The sequence below is a fragment of the Ptychodera flava genome, chromosome 8 (assembly GCF_041260155.1).
Source record: "Ptychodera flava strain L36383 chromosome 8, AS_Pfla_20210202, whole genome shotgun sequence".
Lineage (NCBI taxonomy): Eukaryota > Metazoa > Hemichordata > Enteropneusta > Ptychoderidae > Ptychodera > Ptychodera flava.
This window is the reverse complement of record NC_091935.1, coordinates 13271644-13290745: the sequence shown is the minus strand read 5'-3', so window position 1 is coordinate 13290745 and position 19102 is coordinate 13271644. Positions and strand designations below refer to the sequence as shown.

The 19102-nt window shown below is 36.7% G+C and overlaps 1 protein-coding gene across 8 annotated transcripts in view; it reads left to right on the top strand.

Moving 5' to 3' along the window:
- The window catches only part of LOC139138540 (protein O-linked-mannose beta-1,2-N-acetylglucosaminyltransferase 1-like), a 105459-nt gene extending 91854 nt beyond the window's left edge, over positions 1-13605 (top strand). For all 8 annotated transcript variants that reach the window (XM_070706954.1, XM_070706951.1, XM_070706955.1 and 5 more), the window contains 14 exons: positions 779-912; positions 1419-1598; positions 2173-2290; positions 2488-2586; positions 2980-3107; positions 3598-3700; positions 4280-4449; positions 4885-4943; positions 5308-5380; positions 5545-5673; positions 6367-6492; positions 7549-7794; positions 8250-8359; positions 8693-13605. In XM_070706954.1, the coding sequence (XP_070563055.1) occupies positions 779-912; positions 1419-1598; positions 2173-2290; positions 2488-2586; positions 2980-3107; positions 3598-3700; positions 4280-4449; positions 4885-4943; positions 5308-5380; positions 5545-5673; positions 6367-6492; positions 7549-7794; positions 8250-8359; positions 8693-8759 (1742 nt within the window). In that variant the 3' untranslated portion in view covers positions 8760-13605. The remainder of the gene's footprint in view (positions 1-778; positions 913-1418; positions 1599-2172; positions 2291-2487; positions 2587-2979; positions 3108-3597; positions 3701-4279; positions 4450-4884; positions 4944-5307; positions 5381-5544; positions 5674-6366; positions 6493-7548; positions 7795-8249; positions 8360-8692) is intronic.
- The last annotated feature ends 5497 nt before the right edge of the window (positions 13606-19102 follow it).

Genomic DNA, 19102 nt, shown 5'->3' with positions numbered 1-19102 from the left:
TCAATGAGGTGTGGCCATTTTTGCAAGCCCAGAATAATGTCACTAACTCTATCCTGGGTAATCTAGACATAAATTGTTATTCAAAAACGGTCAATACAAACTTAAAATTTCAGTAACTAACTTTTTTACAATGTTACAGGATTTTAGTTCCTTGTATCAACCAGTCTCTCAGTTTGCTATTTTAAGCACCTAAAAGATGTTTTGGGCAAGTCCACACAGCTTGTGTGCAGCAGATATACGCTGTTATCATTGAAAATGGAAGTCGATGTGAACATAATTCTCTTTCAAAGACTCTGCTAGAAATACCTGTGATAACAGCCAAATACTGTATTGTGACACAGTGTGGACAGTCGATAATGGCAATAAAAAAAGCTGTCAAAAATTGTCAAAAGTTACAGTTACTTGATCTAAAACTCAGTTATTTGTCCGTTTTTTTATTTGTATCCCTGGACTATTTATTTTGATAAATTCCAACACTTCAGAGAATGAATAATGAATATAATGTCTGCACTGCTTAACAAACAGACATGATCATGGAACTTTAATGTTAACTTCCCAGGATATCTGTGGATTCAACGTGATATATTTTTTAAGTATCGACAGCCTTGGAAACTAACAAGCTATATTGTATTGGTAATTGTAATTGTATTATGTGATTTTCCACCATAAACCATCATCAAGTTATTGACAATTATAACAATACGTTCAACTAACAAAATATTTGTCATGCTGTGCCTTATAGTTTATCATATAATGTGCTTTCCATTCTCTCTTACAGAAGACGTTGGTCGAGATTTAAATTCACTAAGCAAAGAAGGGGAGTCAGACATGTTTGATAATTTACCAAAGACGTTAGACATAGAGGTTTTATCAAGTGCGTCCAGAGTGTCGGTGTCTGTGGATGGCACTACGGTAAGATATTCATTCTACAACTTTTGACACTGAGGGCGCTGTTTAAACATCAATGTGCTGCTGAATCATCCCTTTCGTGACATCACCATGGCAATTGTGACAGAAGCTGTATCTGAAAAGGGACTACCTACTGAGCATGTGCAGTGTAGTTTCAGATTTACCCACCATACTGTAGATTGATTTCTGTGTCATGACTTGTATGTAACAATGCAAGAATGACCTTTAAGGAGTTCCGAAATTATATACAAAGTTCAAATGTGCTTGTAAAATATTTTTTGGAAACATGTAAGATTCACTTTTGTTCTGCATAATATCACTACGAAAAATGTTGATGTAAGATACCAGTGTAAACACAAACATGGACACGTTTATGCTGTCCTTCTCACATACACTCTCTCTCTCTCTCTGTCACTTAAATGCAGAAAAAACTTTTATCATACATTTCAAATTATTTACACTTCGAAGAATATATCTCAAAACCTGTCGTATTTCTTGGATAATTTCAGATTTTAGAAGACGAAGAAAGAGACAAAGGGAGGGGTATCCATATTATAGTATTAAACCAGGGTACAGCCAGTGTTATGGCGCAGAGAGTGTTTGATACATACTCAGCTCATGAAGATGAGGCTATGGTACTGTTTCTTAACATGGTATCTGATGGTAGGATAATTATCTTTGCCATAAAGGTAAGTGGTCGTGGATTTTATCAGGGTTTTATGTTCCTATTAAAGGGCTAGTAGTTGTAACTTTTGATGATTTTTTGTCCGTTTTTGTTCTGTATGTGAACAGCAAGTTTTTGTTCTACTCCCAAAAGCATGTTGAAACACCAACTGTTCGGCTGTCAACACAGCGTCTATACATGATAAGTTCACTCTAATTGTTGACATTTCAATGTTAGTTTGGGTTACAATTCACTTGTCAACAATAACAATGTAGTCTACACATGTACAGGCTGAGTTGACAAGCTGAATACTGTGAATCTCTACATGCTTTTTGGAGTAGAACAAGAAAGCGTGAAAAGACATTAAAAACAAAAATTGTGAAAAAACGTCATCAAAAGTTACACCTACTGTCCCTTTAAATGGACGAAAAATCATAAATGAATTAGAAACAAAAACCACAAAATATGGTCTCATAATTAAAGTTTCCCAAGACTGTAATATTTGTAAAGCTGTGTAAAAGCACAGTTCTTTCCTCACTTCACCGACAGTGACCATAAGTATTTCACTTATTAATTTACCCTTTGTTACTTGCCTTCAGGACGAGGGCACTTTTCAGATGAAGAGGGCAGCTCGAAGTTTACTAAAGGTACTGGGGAGCAGTAAGGCCGACCAGCTGGGCTGGAGGGACACTTGGGCAATGGTGACGCAAAAGCAAGGTAATGAACAGCACCCCTATCAAACACATCATTATATCTTTTGGGTTTTTTTTCGAAATCTAATATAATTTGTGCATCATGTCACAAAACAGTTTAATTGACACAAGAGCTTCGGATGTGAAATAGGTACAGTAATAGCCTCCACTTTTATGTCACACATTTACATATCTGTGATGTATTTTGTTCAAATTTTCCAGGAAAATTTTATGCAGAGGATCACAACAAAGCACCAGACCTAGCAAGCTGGGGAGCTCCAGTTATCCTCAAAACAACAATCCACCTGTCCACAGTGGAAGGTATGTAGTCACCATTGTCACAATATTAAAACGTGAAAGGCTTTTATTCCATGCATATAGTTTGCATCACAACTTTTCTGTTCATGATGTCTGTGGTGTTGTTCATGATTTGTTTGAAACCATCATTTTGATAGACAAAGTCTACTCTCAAACAAGTGTTGATTTCACCTTTTTAACATCCCAATGTAGTACAACTCTGCCGTTATTGATGCAAAATACAGACCTTTATATTTAAGAAGAAGGGGTCAAAGGATGATGCATTACAAGTTCCAAATATGTTGAGCGTCGTAGCTGTAGCTGAGCCTCTACTTTAGGCATATACCAAGAATGTGAATGTGTGGTACAATTATGCATGACCTTTGACCCTTCTCGAACCTTCCCGTACTACAACAGAGAGCGAATGTGATTGGCCAGACACAGATGTCAACCGAAGGCGGAAAGCATTCTGCAACAAGATAGAAGGTTATGGGAGTCTATGCAGCTGTGCTGATCCTGCACCAATTGAAATGAATCCTGTACCGGTGAGTGTGAAATTAATAAGTGATCTTTTGATTCTGTTTTGGATAATTAACAGAATTCAGAGCCCTGTAGTATTCTATTTGATTTTATCTTTTTTCCTCTTTCAATTGGACATGAAATTCTTTTAGGGCAAAAATTCAATCAGAGGCCATTTTGGGGATTTTTCATTCATTAATACCATTGCCAGCTTTGTTATTTATACACATTGGTGATTCATGTACAATGAAATTGTTTTCAAAATTTTAAAAGCAAAGTGTCTCATCTACATTTGAACACCATGGTTTCTTGTCATAAATGTATCATGCAAGATTCCATGCTGTTTTCATCATGTTGATTTGTCCATCTGTGAAAATTACACTTTTCAACAATGAGATTCATAATTGCTGTGTTCGAAGGGGTGCATTGGTTGATTGGTTTGTTTGTGTGTGTGTGTGGTGTGTGTGTGTTTTCAAAACTTTTGTATTTATTTTCTACCGATGCTTCGGTACACAGATCATAGACAATCAAGTGTGGGATGTTCCAGTCACGATAATAGCCAGCAATAGACCAAACTATCTCTACAGAATGTTGAGGTCACTGTTATCAGCTCATGGTGGTAAGTATAGATAGGCTTTACACAAAATTGGAATGTAGATGAGTCAAGATTTCTTGAAACAAGTTCAAAAATAAGATCAATGTGTACATATGCAGATAGCCACACCACGAACCACAGTGGTTTCTTATCAGAAAAATACCTATGCACTATTCTTTTTGTTTTACCGGCAATCACAGTCTAACAACTCCACAAATAACTTTGGAAGTACCCCAGATTATAGTGGCTGTGTAGCTCATCATTTTGATGACTTGTAAATGTTTTTCCATTAAAGAATTTAGTAGGCTTGTATTAAAAGAAGATGCAACAGATTGGAAAAGGCCGATAACAAAAGGTTCATAAATTCAATATCATTATGTGCTTCAATGAATTGCACCAGCAAAACTGAAATCTGGATAACTGATTTAGAATGACGATTGAAAATTTATTTGTCTTCTGATGCACATTCGCTTGTTTTAAGGCGTTGGTCTTTCAGTGTTTTTCTGTAAGGTCATCACCTTCAAGATTTAGATTACAGGCAGCCATTTCCTATCAAGGCATGGTTGTGTGAAATTAAAACTGTCATTTGTGTGTATTTTCCAGTGAATCCCAGCATGATCACAGTATTTATAGATGGTTACTTTGAAGAGCCCATGGAGGTTGTCAAGTTGTTTGGTCTCCGTGGTATACAACACACACCCATTGGAGTAAAGAATGCACGGATATCACAACACTACAAAGCCAGTCTCACCGCCATATTTAATTTGTTTCCAGTAAGTATCAGTCAAAAAAACTTTCAAACTGCGGGATGTCGGTAGGTCATTAAAGATTGAAGAATTTAAAATGATCAAAATTATGTCAGTGACATGAAAGTACCACTACTTGAAGTCCATAGCAATGATAGACAAGACAAATAGTTGCTGAAATAAATATTGAAATTGTTCTTTGATCTTTCCTTGTCTGTATTATCTATATCATCACAACCACCACTGAAATGTAGTACTTTGGAAGTATAATTCTAAACTGTTTGTGGAATGCATTTTGTCAAAACTGTGAAATTTAAGAACAATTTTCTGCCTGTGCGGTACAGTAACAAATATATTTGTAATTCTTGTAACTCTCTCATGTCAGTGGCACATTAATTCAGCTATTCAGGAACAGCTTACATAAATCAGTAATTTTAATATTTATTATCATTTTTTTCTCAGGATGCAAAGTATACAATTATTTTAGAAGAAGATTTAGATGTTTCAGAAGATTTTTTCAGGTAAGTAGTGTTAAAGATTTTTCCCATTATCTGCTTTTGATTTCTTCCTGAATATTTATTAATTTAGATAAGAAGACAACTGACGACAGCTTAACTTGACTGAGTGTTGCACATATGGAAATTGTAATCTTAAACTACAAAGTAGTATGTAGAACTTCAGCTCAATGAGGTGTAAAATTACAAGTGCAAAAAATATGTTTTCCTCCGTCTATGGAGCAAACTGTCGGTATTTCATGGATTCGGTCTGTAGAGCACTTCATGTATAGCAGACTGGTCAGTTAAACACATATTTTCATGTGGAACTTCCCAGAGAACATGTGCCTTGTCTCTAAATGAGAAAAAAATTATATTTTGCTTTTTGTAGTTATTTTAGCCAAACAATACACCTTTTAGAAGAGGATGACAGTATTTACTGCATTTCTGCATGGAATGATCAGGTAAGAACTTTTACCTTTACAAACTTTTTGCAACGTTATGCTGTAAAAGTTTCACACTAATGATGGAAAAACAGTCGATGTAATTTTTGTTTTGTTTCTTTTTTTGTGTGTATGCACATCATAGATTTTTAACTGACTTTTTCATGTAATTTTTTTTTCGACAGGGTTATGAGCACACATGTTCCGATCCATCTCTGTTGTACAGAGTTGAGACTATGCCTGGATTAGGTTGGTTACTGAAAAGAAAACTCTACAAGGAGGAATTAGAACAAAAATGGCCAACTCCAGAGAAGGTATGGCCCATAATATGAGTGCTTTCTGATCGTTTATTTTTAGGTGCTAGGGCTTAAATCTGTTCACCCCAATTCCATGGAAAGAGGTTCGCACTCACTGTTGACAAGAATTGGTTTGAGACAAACCAAGGAGTGAAAGGGTTGAATTTGTGAGAAATGAATTTGCATATGGAGTCATAGACTACCATATTTCTTCCCTACAGTTTCATAGTAGGAGATTTGTATCAGCTCAATCTTTTGCTGCCAAAACCTTTGATTTTAAAGTTACTCTCACAGTTTTAAGGGTACTTTGGGTATATTACATTTAAAGGCACTGAAATTTGCCCCGTCACATGGTTTTAAACTACAAAGAATCTCATCTTTTCTTGCTGGATACTTCATTAACCCTTTGAGTGCTTTCATTTTTCCCACCAAAATTTTGGTGCGACATTTTATCCCTTTTATAATTTTTTTTTTTCTGTAGTTGTTTTTGTATAATTTTCGACAAACTGAACATAACTTATCATTGGCAACAGTTTTTGATCAAATTTTTGAAAAAATCTGTAAAAAATTGATCAGGTTATATTATATAAAGGCGACAAAATTTTATGTTAGCCCTCAAAGTTTTAACGCGAAAGTCATGCCCAAGAAGCTATGGATAAAAGTTGTTATTACCTTCATGATGTGAGTTATTTTGCTTATTTTCCTCAACAGCTGTGGGATTGGGATATGTGGATGAGACTCCCGGATATCAGGAAAGGCAGGGAGTGTATTATTCCGGATGTCTCCAGGACGTATCACTTTGGATCTACCGGAATCAACATGAACTCATACTTCCAGGTCAGTGTTTCTGTTTGAATGACATGGATATTATCTATCATCATGTGTTTTTAGCTCACATTTGGTGTACCAATGTGAGGTTATCGTATAAGCTGAATCAGTTCATTTGCATCTGATTTGCATGTCTATATGTATGTATGTATGTATGTATATTTGTGGGTATGTGCGGATGTATGTCCGTCACACACAAAGGCTCCCATACCGCCAAAGCTACCATCTCAGTATTTGGTGTACAGGTAGATGCAGGGGTTGAGATGTGAATTTGTGCAAATGAAAACATCAGTGTCAAAAATGTGCAAATGAGGTAAGAAAAAGTGAAATCCTGCAAATGTGCAGGAGGCATGCCAGTGAGAAATAGGCAAACTCCACTGATCTTGACTCATTTCCTGTCATTGTTTATGAACTGTTACATATTAACAGACCAGCTGCAACCATAGACAGTAGATGGGGAAGACCGTTTATACTAAACTAAGAGGGGCTTGTTTTCTGCTATGCATGGTGCTAAGTTGACCTCCAGTACCTAAAGTTAGACCTTAATTACTTTTGTCATTCTTGTTTTTCTGGTTTAAATATTTCTTGTTGTTTTTCTGGTTGTACTGTGCAGAAATCATTGCCATAACATCAACATAGAATTTTCCTCCACTGAACAGATAGAAACAACATTTATTGTTGATCATTGGTAACCCATACTGGTATATACCAATTCTGATCAAATTTGAGTGACACCGTATAATTGCGGTATTTTTCAATATTTCTTTGCTGTAGCTCTTCAGTTTGTCTGTTTTGGGTAGTTGTGGCATCTTGTGATTTATTGACATGGTGAGAAACAGAGAGACAAGAAACCCATGTGTATCATCCATGATTTTTAGGCAAAAGCAGAGTATGCTGGTCAGTTTAATATCTTTGTATTGATAGTTGTCATAGTTGTCAGGTTAATAACAAATATTATTTACCAGTCAAATCATAGGTATCAGGTCAATAACGAAAATTATTGACCTTATCTACTTTGCATTGTTGTGACCTGTAACTCAGTCAAAATTTTCACACATTTTGCAGGATCTGTATTTTAAAAAGCATCCTCTCAACATAGTGCCACACGTCAAACTAAAAAATGTGGACAAGTTGAAGAAGGAGGCATATGAGGAGGGTATCAACAATTTAATCAGCAATGCAGAGGTACTGGACCACAGCAAGTCACCATGTGATAATGGTTTCATACCAGACACCTCTGACAAATCTTATGTCATGTACATCAAGATGTCACAGGAGCAAGACTATGAAACATGGACAGAGCTTGCAAAGGTAGGTCTAATGTTATACTTTATTGGCCTCATACAAAGCCTCATCGCAAGCTAGCTTGAGGGCCAATATAATCAATATTTCACATTGACCTTATATAAGGACTCATAGCAAGCTGGCTTTACAGACAATATGTGATTCAATAACAAAGTGAATAAGCGAAAATAGTACAATCTGTGATTTGTCAAAAGCTTGTCAGCCATATTTAATTACAACATTGTCATTTGCTTTGCCTCTAATGTTAATTGTATGCTTTCGAGGTCAATAATAGTCTATATATGGCATATTATGCAACCTTACACCCCCCAGTATTGAAAAATCAAATTCTGTATTAACAAAAGGCCATTAGAATCATTCTTAACAAGGTAATAAGAATTTATCTCCACAGTTTCCATATGTTTCCTACAAACACTGTATAAATATTTAAACTCCCGTGTTTTCTGTCCTTCTTTTTGCAGTGCTTCCACATTTGGGACTTGGATGTCAGGGGATTCCACAAAGCCATGTGGCGCATGTTTATGAAGAAAAATGCACTTTTTATCGTTGGGGTTCCAGCATCTCCTTACTCGTAAGTACAGAGAACTATCTAACAAAAGCAAGTGTCTTCCAAAGTCTATGATAATAAGGTGAATCTACATGGCGGCAGTGTGCCCCCAGTGGCAAGTCAGAGAAAGGAGCCCTCAACTGCCCTCAGTGGCAAGTCAGAGAATGAAGCTCTCAACTTCAGAAGCTGTAAATGAACATGCCTGTCTCTCTGCAGTTAAAGTAATCATTAATAACTCAAATCTGTAACATTATGATGATGAAAGTTTTTCAGAAAAAAAGTTTTTTTCTGAGATTTAGGGAAACACATCAAACATATTAACTTTTGATTTTTATCTTTTCATATCATTCTTTGTAGGCGGTACAAACCAGCTTCAGTGACTCCGATTTATCTCAAGAAAAAAGACGAGAAGAAAGGAAGGTGATGAAGGGAGAAATTGAAGATGCTGAAATTGTAGATAGTACAAAGAGAAAATTTATATTTGTAGACCAGAATTTTTTTGTAACAAAGCATATACAACTCAGTAATATTTTCATATCTATATGCAATGTTGATTTTATGGAGAGATATTATGCCAAGATGTGGAGTAAACCATTTCAGCAGAGGGGATGTTTAAATATAGAAATCAGGTACACCTTTGACCTTGGAAGACTCAATTATTATGATTTGAAGGGTCAGAAAGTTGTCGTTACATCTAACTGCTCTGCCTTTTGTGTTCTTTATGGCTGACAGCCATGTCACGCCTCAGTTATGGTCTTATTGTGAATTCATGTGTTTCTTGAAACTAATGCTTACAAGTTTCATGGAATTTATCTGAAGCTGGTAAACAGTAACCTTGACAACCAAAGAGACACTGTAGTGAAAACTTACACCCCTCCTCAAGACGTAAGTTCTCAAAGTAATAATTGTACGGCTTGCTCCATGTGGAAACACTAGCTTGTATCACAGATTTTGAATAATTTGTTTTTTATGTTTCAAATTGTGTTGTTCTCCATTTACCAAGGCAACTATTTTAGAGTTAGCAAAGTTACACTTTGTTTTCAGAGTACTATGCGGAACTAAACTGTTTCAATGCTGACAGTTTTTGTATTGGCGACATTTCAAGCTCGTTGAATGTTGAATGTTTGTTTATTTAATATTGTAGTTCAAAATTTGTGTGACACAAAGAAGTGTTGTGTAGTTAAAAGGTGAAATTTAAGATGCCGCCTTTAGTATGCGAAGTTTTTCTAATTGAAAGTTAATTTGTAGATTTATTGCATTTCCAAGATTGGAACTAAGTTGAGAAGTTCACAGATAAAATGAAGATTGCTATGAAAGTAGATTCCAGTGTGATGTGACATCTTGTGGCAAAAAACTCTTTAATAGTATGTAGGGTTATCCCTGTGTCTTGTTACAAAGTAGCCCGCACAGGAAACTCCAGTTATATTTTTTACTCTACCAAGTGAGACGAAGGAGAGTGTGTAGTTGAATTCCTGTCAAATGGAATACTTGTACCAGTGATCAAGGTTTTTCATGACATTGTGTGCATGAAACAAGATTTTACAATATATGTTGGCATTGTAAAGGCAAGTGCCTGTCTTTAAAGCCAAAAAAACTGGCTGTTTCATTACACAGTTTGAATAGACGGTACAAGCACGCCAATTGTTTTAAAAGGTTTTCTGATCAAATGATGAAAAATGAAATACTGCCAAAGGGAATCCACTTTTTAATGTAAGTTTTGGAACTTTTTTCCCAGTGTTATGCTTGAACTGAACAAAAATAATGTTTGAGAAGATGATTTTTTTAGAACAATTTGAAAAAAACATTTCCTTCTGTAAGAATTATAAGATACTGGTACATTGTCGATGCCTTTCAAATATTGACATAATTGACAGCCGGAAGCTGATCTTCAACAGCTGTGTTCTCTATTGGAATCATGACCCTTACTCTGATATTTACAACGTCTCGTCCAGGCACTTGTTTTCACCTGAAAATAACGAAGGCTTACTTTGTACATAAAATGTGAACAATTTTCTTGTGTTCACCATACACCGTTTCAAAAGTATTTGTGAAAGAAAAAACACCTTGCGTATTACACTGAGAGCTATTTGACTGAAAATATGCAGGCTGAAGTACTGAAATAGAGTATGAACTGTTTTTCTCACCAGTGTTTAATACATGCTCATTTTATTCAATTTGGACAATGGCACTGTGTCTTGTGAAATGAGGATAAAAGAGTCAAGTGGTACAAACTGTGTCATGTTGCAATGTGTGGCCATTTTGAAAATTTGTTGCAGAGAGGCTGTTTGTACTGACCATTGCCACAGTTGCATTGTGGGAAATTTTACATTTTTCAACTTTGATACATTTACCAGTGTTTGCATTTGCTCCATGATTGCGAATGTAACCACAAACCTCCCAACAATGAAAAAAGGAACACTGAAACTGTAAAGCATTGCTCATATTTTAAGCCCTCTGTTACTTTACTAAATGATATCAGGATGTGAGAGGTTTACAAAGCCACTTCACATCAGTTCATGTAAATCTATGTTCTTGCTTATTATAAAAGTTAGCAATTGTCTACAAATCTTTAACATATTCTGTTTTGCCAATAGACTGTCTGTCGTCCATCTTTAACATGATACAGTTTGCACAACTAGGAAAAAAGGGGCGACATTTAACAAACAAACAAATTACTCATGACCTTTTACCTCATTTGCATACAGACATCAACAGTTTGGCCTGTTTTCTTCAAATTTCAATCCCAGGCTGTCTTTGAACAATCTTGAGGAAAATAGAACTTTACTCAATCCACAGTTTTTTGTAAGAAAACATATACCAGTGTAATTTTCTACATAATGACCTGCAAAGTTCACCCGTCCATCAGCTTCACTTGTGACCTCGTATCGTACAGTAGTTTTAGCCTAGGACTTGGTGCCACCAAAAGATGTACAACTTTGTCGGTGAGCGTATTTTTATACCAGTCACAATATTGTATGGATGTAGACTTAGAGAAAAAAATTAGAGAGCAATAATATGGATATTTAACCTGACCAGTGCAATCTGATATTTATACAGTATTCATTTTTTGTTTCTCTAAAATGTTGTTTGGCCTTTTAATATTGGCTGTTAGTGTCAAGAATTTTTGGTTTGTGTTTATAGAAGTGTGGACAGTGCCCCTGTTATTTTAGGATTTCAATTGGTAAAGTTTTTTTCACTTTATATGTGGGTAGTGAAAGTTTTGGGAGCAAATGGTGTCTTGTGTTTTGAAAAATATAACCCTTTTCAAGCTTGAGAGTTTTCAGTGTGGTAATTATAAATTTGTTACATACAGAATATCTCAACGTGAATCAAAGTTTTCGTATTTGAAAGTGGCTACAGAATTGAACACTTGTAGCATGTGTTCAATCTCTGACAATACATGATAACTGCCAGGTGACATTACTTCACTTTATAAAAGTAGAATTTGAAAAAGTGTCAAGAAAACAGAGCAGAGAAACCAAATCAAATCACTTTCATGGTCTCCACTCCCATAATAATTGGGTCACTGTCTACTTTTGAGTTCAAAGCCATTGTGGTTTTTTTACCTTTTACAATCTCCTGCTGTGCGGGGGGATACATAAATGAAAGTTTTGAATTTTAACCTATTATGCTTTAGTCAACCTCATTCTTTACTGTAGTGTGGTTGGACCATTGTAATCAGAGTCAGGGGGGGGGATTTGGTCAAGACATGGTGATATAACATGCTTTTGAGTGACCCTCTCCCCCTTTTTGTTGTACTACTTTGAAACCATTTTTTATTTGCCTTGATAAGATCAGTAGCTTTGTGCTGCAAATCAGGGACTTTATTTGTAGCCATGCATTACATGACAGTTTTTGAATACATATTCACTTCATCAATTTTATTTCGAATATTTTTTGTCTTGTTCTTTTGACAGTATTTACCATCCTTTAATAATGTTGCTTTTTAAAAAGTTGATAGTAAAACTAGTACATGCCCCTTGACTATAAAAATGTCTTAGATTATTCATTTTACTGGGACATTAAACAAATCTTGTAAATATAATTTTCCATGGCTACAGTTCAGTTATGGTTTGAAAAATCACACATAAATGGACTTGGTTGATATCCGTGACTCTGGAGAACATCATTTAAAGGGAAAAAATAAGTTAAAAAAAAGAGTTAACACATACTGACCTCCACACCCCATTTACCTTTGTGGTAAGTTCCATCATAAGTATTGGACAAAATTGATGTGAGAGCATGACACTCACATTGCAAGGTGAAGCCTTTTTTCATCTCTGCCAAAGTGCTGTCACTTCAGTTTCACTTATTTTATTCTGTTTACATAAAACTGCAGCTGTTCCGAATTTCCAAGGAAGGAAGACATCAGTGGTGTTCCAATGTTCTGTTCACAGACAATGATTCGACTGACAGGGCATCAGTTGTTTCCACACACCAGGGTGTCAGCAAGTTTTTGCCTTTGTAAAATCAAATTTTTAAAACCTTATGAATCAGATGTTGCAACTGCAGGGTAGTATGTATCCTAAAATAGAGGCAAGAGGATTGTGTATGTACTGTATTCTTGCCCCAATACGCCAAACCCGGAATTCGAATCGACCACGGTACAAATAAAGCCATGTGCGCAAACGCGCATAGACGTAAATGTATCTCCATACGCGTTAGTACACATGTTGGCTTGTTTGTACTGGCATCACGTGATTATTTGGGCGTACTGAGTCTGTAGAACGCATCGCGTCCTTTTTATTCCGGAGTAGAACCATTGTCATCTGTTTTCACCCAACAGTGAAGCTTTTGTTGGAAATTTGCCAGATCACGAAAATTTAGTAGAAGCTAACTCTCGAAACATTCACCAAATACCAAGTTTTGTAAAATATTGCCATCAACACTGCTGTATGTAAATTGTTAACAGGGACTGACATCTTGAATATACTCCATTGGTGACCTATGACCAAGTGATGACCCATGCCATCTAAGCAGGTGACATTGCAATCACCATGTATATCTTGACAGGGAGAATATATCCAGGAAGGATCTCATCTACAGGGAATATACAGATAACAGCACCTGAAAAGAGATGAATTGTGAATTCATACATGTGCAGACAGTCATTCTTAGAGTTCCTAGAAGACCTTGGTATTACAGTATTTTTAGCTGACCTGACTGCGAAGCTATCATTGGATAGGGCATTTAAATTAACTATCCTTGACATGAGTTGACTTTACTTTTCATGTTTTCATAAATAAACACCTCATCCAGTAAACTTCCTATAGATCCTGTTGTATTCTTCTTCTTTGTCACTAATTTGTGGGAAAGGATATCAAAACAGTAAAGCTTCCAGTTAAGTACTGCTTACACCACAGGAAAATTGAAACATTCTGTAATATCTTTTCCTGGACAGGTGGAGGATAAATGAATCAAAGCAACAGCAGTACTGTCTATTAACATTTTCCCTCTGTCAATTTTGTATTGTATGAAAAGATCAGTCTTATCAGCCAGAACCTTGCAATCAGTTGCATGTTAGTGTACCAAAAGACTGATAAGAAAAACAGTAAAACCGGTGTGGTACATCACTAAAATCGATATGGTCAACGATGTTTTCATTTTATGAGAAAAGACTATCAGTATCATATTATACTGACACGTGCAATCATCAGTTAGGCAGTAATCAAGGAATCAACTTCGTCTGCAAAAGTTGAAACATTGTGGACCATGAATTTAATTGTTGTGCATGCATAATCGATTTTTGTAGGACTTTTGAAATTAGTCAGCCGAAGCATAAGGGAGCAGTGGCTGCAACCATGAAAAAATAGTGTCAGTGAGATCGCTGGCATTGATGATAACTTACCTCAGTATGACATTCTAAATTTGAAGGCATTCAGATAAGACGTTTCTGAGAGGAAGACATTTTGGCCAAAAACTCGAAAATTGGCCCCAAAAATCTACATACCGAACGTTGTCATTTGGACCAACGTCGATGGAATTTGCTTTTGACACACATCTGAAGAATGGCCTGGGACATCATGAAAAAAAGTAAAATACAAAATAAATTTACATTATTATCAATTGTAAATGACATGCATACTTATTCTTTGGTGTATTCTTTAACAAAGTTTGAGCCGAATCAAGTGGGGCATCATTGTTTGAGTACTATTAGGCCTATGGCTTCAACTGGGAAACTGGTCATATATGATATTACCGTCCCTTCTCACAGGATCATACCGCAAAGCAAATTGACAAGCATATGTATCTCATAGGATATTATTGTACCTGTGCAAACTTTGAATAATAATTTGGGCATGCTTATCAGATTAATGTCCTCTGAAGAGAAAAAAACGAAGGAATTGCCACTTGGCGGCCATATTGGATTTTATCCCGAAAAGATATGCCGGTGGCGCTATAGTAGAACGTACCCATTTCATGGTCTAGCACAGTCACATGTTTTCTAAAAATCCGCTTTGCGCCTACGTGCCCCATAAACGTGTGTACATATGCATGCTTCTCAGGCATGTCACACATGTCTAGGGTGCATGGGCGGAGAGCGGAATAGAACACAGGTGACTGTGGTCTGTGTTTACAATGATGCGGAAGGAAACCAACTACAGTTTCTAGACCTTTTCATCGATATTAAATATGACAAGTCTATTTTTACCTTCAAGCTTTTATCATAACATGAAGATTCGACTTTAAATATTGAACAAGTTTCTGACGTTTGGGTTTTCTTTTTGGTTGGGGGAAGGAGATCAGATATCGCCCTGTGAAACGATTAGGATTTTTGATCTGACCTATATTGGTCAATCAATATGCGATTTCTTACGGTCAGGTAACTGTCGAGGATTGAGGGTATGGGTCGTTTCCAATTAAACGTCATCTACAAATCACCTTACCTCATTCATTGTTATCCCAACATAGCTTGATGGCGGGAATGTTGACAATTATGTCAATGAAGTGGGAATACATCGAAGCGCTAGGCATTCTCAAAGTCCGAATCACAGAGTAGCTTAAACAAATCTTTGGTGAAATGGAATGAGGGGAACTCTACGTGTATGAGATGAAATATAGCATTTATTATTACTGCGGGAATCAAATGTAGAAATAAACTGGCACAAGAATTTTTAACATCATTGGGGAAGAAGAATCAAATATCCGGCCAACCAAACGATTTCCTGGCGACACCTGTGATGCACTGACTTACCTTCATGATAATAACCAAATATAATATTTCAGATATGTAATATAATTTTATATAATTTTTTCTTGAAAAAAGATTGTAATTTGTTCGATGAAGAATTGCTAAAGGCCTTGTCATGTTGCTTTTTCTAATTATATAAGAGGCATAGATATCCACTAACAATTGAAAGAAGTGTCATTTCTGAGAATCGTTTATTCACGGGTGAATTTCGCTAAGGCCTATCTTGCTTTAATCCTTATACTATACCTTGATGCTGCCCTTATCATGCCCTATCGGAATTGAATACTCCTAATAGGCCTATAAGACTATGTTTAACCCTTTGAGTGCTATGATTATTCTCACCAAAGTTTTAGTGCAACATTTTTACCCATTTTTGTACATTTTTCTGTAATTTTTTGATAATTTTGGACCAAATGGACATCAAATATCATTGGCTACAGTTTGGTGTAAAAATGTTGACAAAAATCTGAAAAAAAATTGACTCATTACAGGAGTATATTTTCTAAAGGTGACAAAAATTGACTTCGGCGTTCAAGGGGTTAAACAACACGATTAAAAGGGCACAAATTCGATGACTGTGACTGAAATGTGTCCAACTTGTCAACTGATCTAATTCTGAAGCCCCAAATTGTAAAGAAAGCCTAGTTTCCTGAGTTGACCGATAATACATATAGGCCTACTCATATACTCAGTGCGCCATCCGCATCCCTTTGAACGCTAGATAAAAAGTTGGACCAAGAAATTCACATTCAATGAAATCATCAACCTTTTCTGCGCGTTCTCGATTCTTCTTTTATACGTTCCATGCGTAGACAGAAGTATTATCGCGAGATACACTTCGTTTCCTTGTTTAGTAGTGGACATAAACTGAAGATAGAGTTTTGCTGTTCGCATTGTGATTTAAAATACAGAGGAGTAGCCACAGGCGCTCCTTAGCTGGGTAGTCTGCTAAGTAGATCGATTTTCGGATCGATCTATGTGAGTATTTAGGTTGCAGTGGCGGGCATATCGACTACGGGATCAATAGATCGATCCGAAAATCGATCTACTTAGCAGACTACCCAGCTAAGGAGCGCCTGTGGGAGTAGCCTATTTGCAAGTGTTGGCGATAGTCAGGCGTATCCCAAGCGCGTCTAGACAGGAGTATATCAATAATTGATCTCGTGCCGGAGCTACCAACTGTGCTTTGACCTGGAGATGGGGTTTGACATTATGGACTAGGAGCCGTCGTCTATCTTACCCCTCACTGGCGGCGGAAACACCCTCGTGAAAAATCTTCGGTGGCTCATCAATTCCGTTATCGCTATGGATCAACCATCATTCCTTCTAACGAAAGGCAAACTGATCTGAATAGTAAAAGAAGTAACTCAAAGATATGTATTATTTTTATATTATTACATATTATATTATTATTAAACATCTACATCGTAGTTTAATAGTTCATTTTTTTCTGGCCATAGGAGATGAAACATAATGCATACTTTCTGTAGTGATTAGTATGGAAGACCGTTTAAAAAAAACTCGCATGTCGCATGTCGTGACCGGTCTTCCATAGATTAGGGCATTGGAGCTTGTTTGTTGCGTTGTTGAGTTTGATTTGCATGTGTATGGTGGCGCGAGTATGTATCAATACTATCGGTTAAGTCTGCTAACAAGAGCGCGTACTAAACACCTATTACCTAGTCATGAGGGTTATATAGCGCCCGTCTGTTACCCCGAGGGGCCGTGCGTTACCAGAAACACATCGCTATTCCCCAGGGCCCTAGGCCGAGGGGTATAGTAATGTGTTTCTGGTAACGCACGGCCACGAGGGGTAATAAACATGCGCTATAGCCCGAATAAAGACCAGGTTATAAGTGTTTTATAACATGGTGACCACACCCGCTCATGTTGTATTATGTTATAGTAATGTGCTTTGATATTTTGCACCTCAGCAATCCATCATAAGTTTACTTGGCGATATTCCTACAGCGGTTCAAGTTACAGAAGTACATAGTACCACTTTCTTCAAAAATATTATAAGCATACCTAGGCAACATCCAGGGTTGCACTTGAATCTTTTTCGTCTATGAGCTGTTCAAGGTCCTACGCCGTTGGAATGGAAAATACATCTGTTTTTGAGAGAGACTCGTCGCTCATATCGGGCGCACATCACGTTCTAGTCACCCGCCATTGTTTGAAAGCTGCAGACGACACTACGGTCACGTGACCGGGCACTTTCCCAAATTTGGTCAAAACTATTTCCCTAGGGAAATAGCTTTTCAAAAAATACCCTCTTTATACGTCACTTTTTGGGACAAGACGTATATATTTTCTCGTCACGTGACGTATTCTGGCGAATCGCGACACGGAATGAGCATGTGGTGTGTTATAGTAAACACCTATTACCTAGTCATGAGGGCTATAGCGCCCGTCTATTACCCCGAAGGGCCGTGCGTTACCAGAAACACATGGCTATACTCAGTGTGACAGTTTTCGGACGACCTCAGTTTTCGGACATTTAATGACATGCTGTTAGTTACACTCACCGTCGCTCCGTATCGGTAGCGTTTTACAGGTCATGAGACGTCATATTAAGTCAGGTGACACTGTTGTCCCGTTTTCGATAGTTTTTTTTGGTAGAAGCTATTGAGTTCGCTACGAGCGGCGGTCACAAATTGTCGTCTTACAACCGCGTCAGTGATACTGTCAACATATTGCCGTCAGGTCACAGTAACTGAAATTTTGAATAAAGTCCTTATTTAGCATTGAATTTAGAATGTGGAGGAGAATAATGATTTTGAAAATATTCTTTCCATTGTTCGCTACGATTGCATGTAGTTTTAACGAAAACTGCGCAGTTGTTTCTAGAAAAAAAGTACATTTAATGAACGTATGAAGTGTACAAGTTTTCGGACAGACAATATTTAGCATAATTGTGTAAACGTAGTAAGTGACTTACCGCGTAAAAACTTGACAGGTAAATAATGTCGTACGATGAAATATACTCGCTATTTGTATTAAATAATACAGTCAGAGTTATAAATTGTACTTCAATTCAATTTACTTGGATTTTAATATCTATTTGATGGTGTTGTTTTGGACATGTTGTTCTTTCATCTGAAATGTACCATACCACACTCTCTGTCAGTGTGTGTTGAGTAATAAAAGATTGATTGATTGATTATTAAATAATGCCTGTGCGATTCTAATACAAACAAAATATCCAATGGAAACAATTATAATACTCACTGAACAAACTTAGCGAAGTTAGCCACACCGTACGATACAAGGTGCCGAAAGCAACACACAGAGGCAGCCCGTGTCCGATATCTAGCGCTATACACGTCGAAATATAGTTGAGTCGTCCATGGATTAAACATAACTAATTATCATGAAATATTCTTATATACAGTTTTCTAAACACATCGAAATTAAAAATTGGTGGTTTGAAGTTTCAAATTATCAATACTTAGCTCCTAATCACATTCCAAACACGACGTCCGATTTCTGGGATTGCAGTCCGTTACTACGCCATCGACATGGGGTCAAAACTTTGGCAACTTTGACCCCGAAATATCACTCCCGTCGTATCA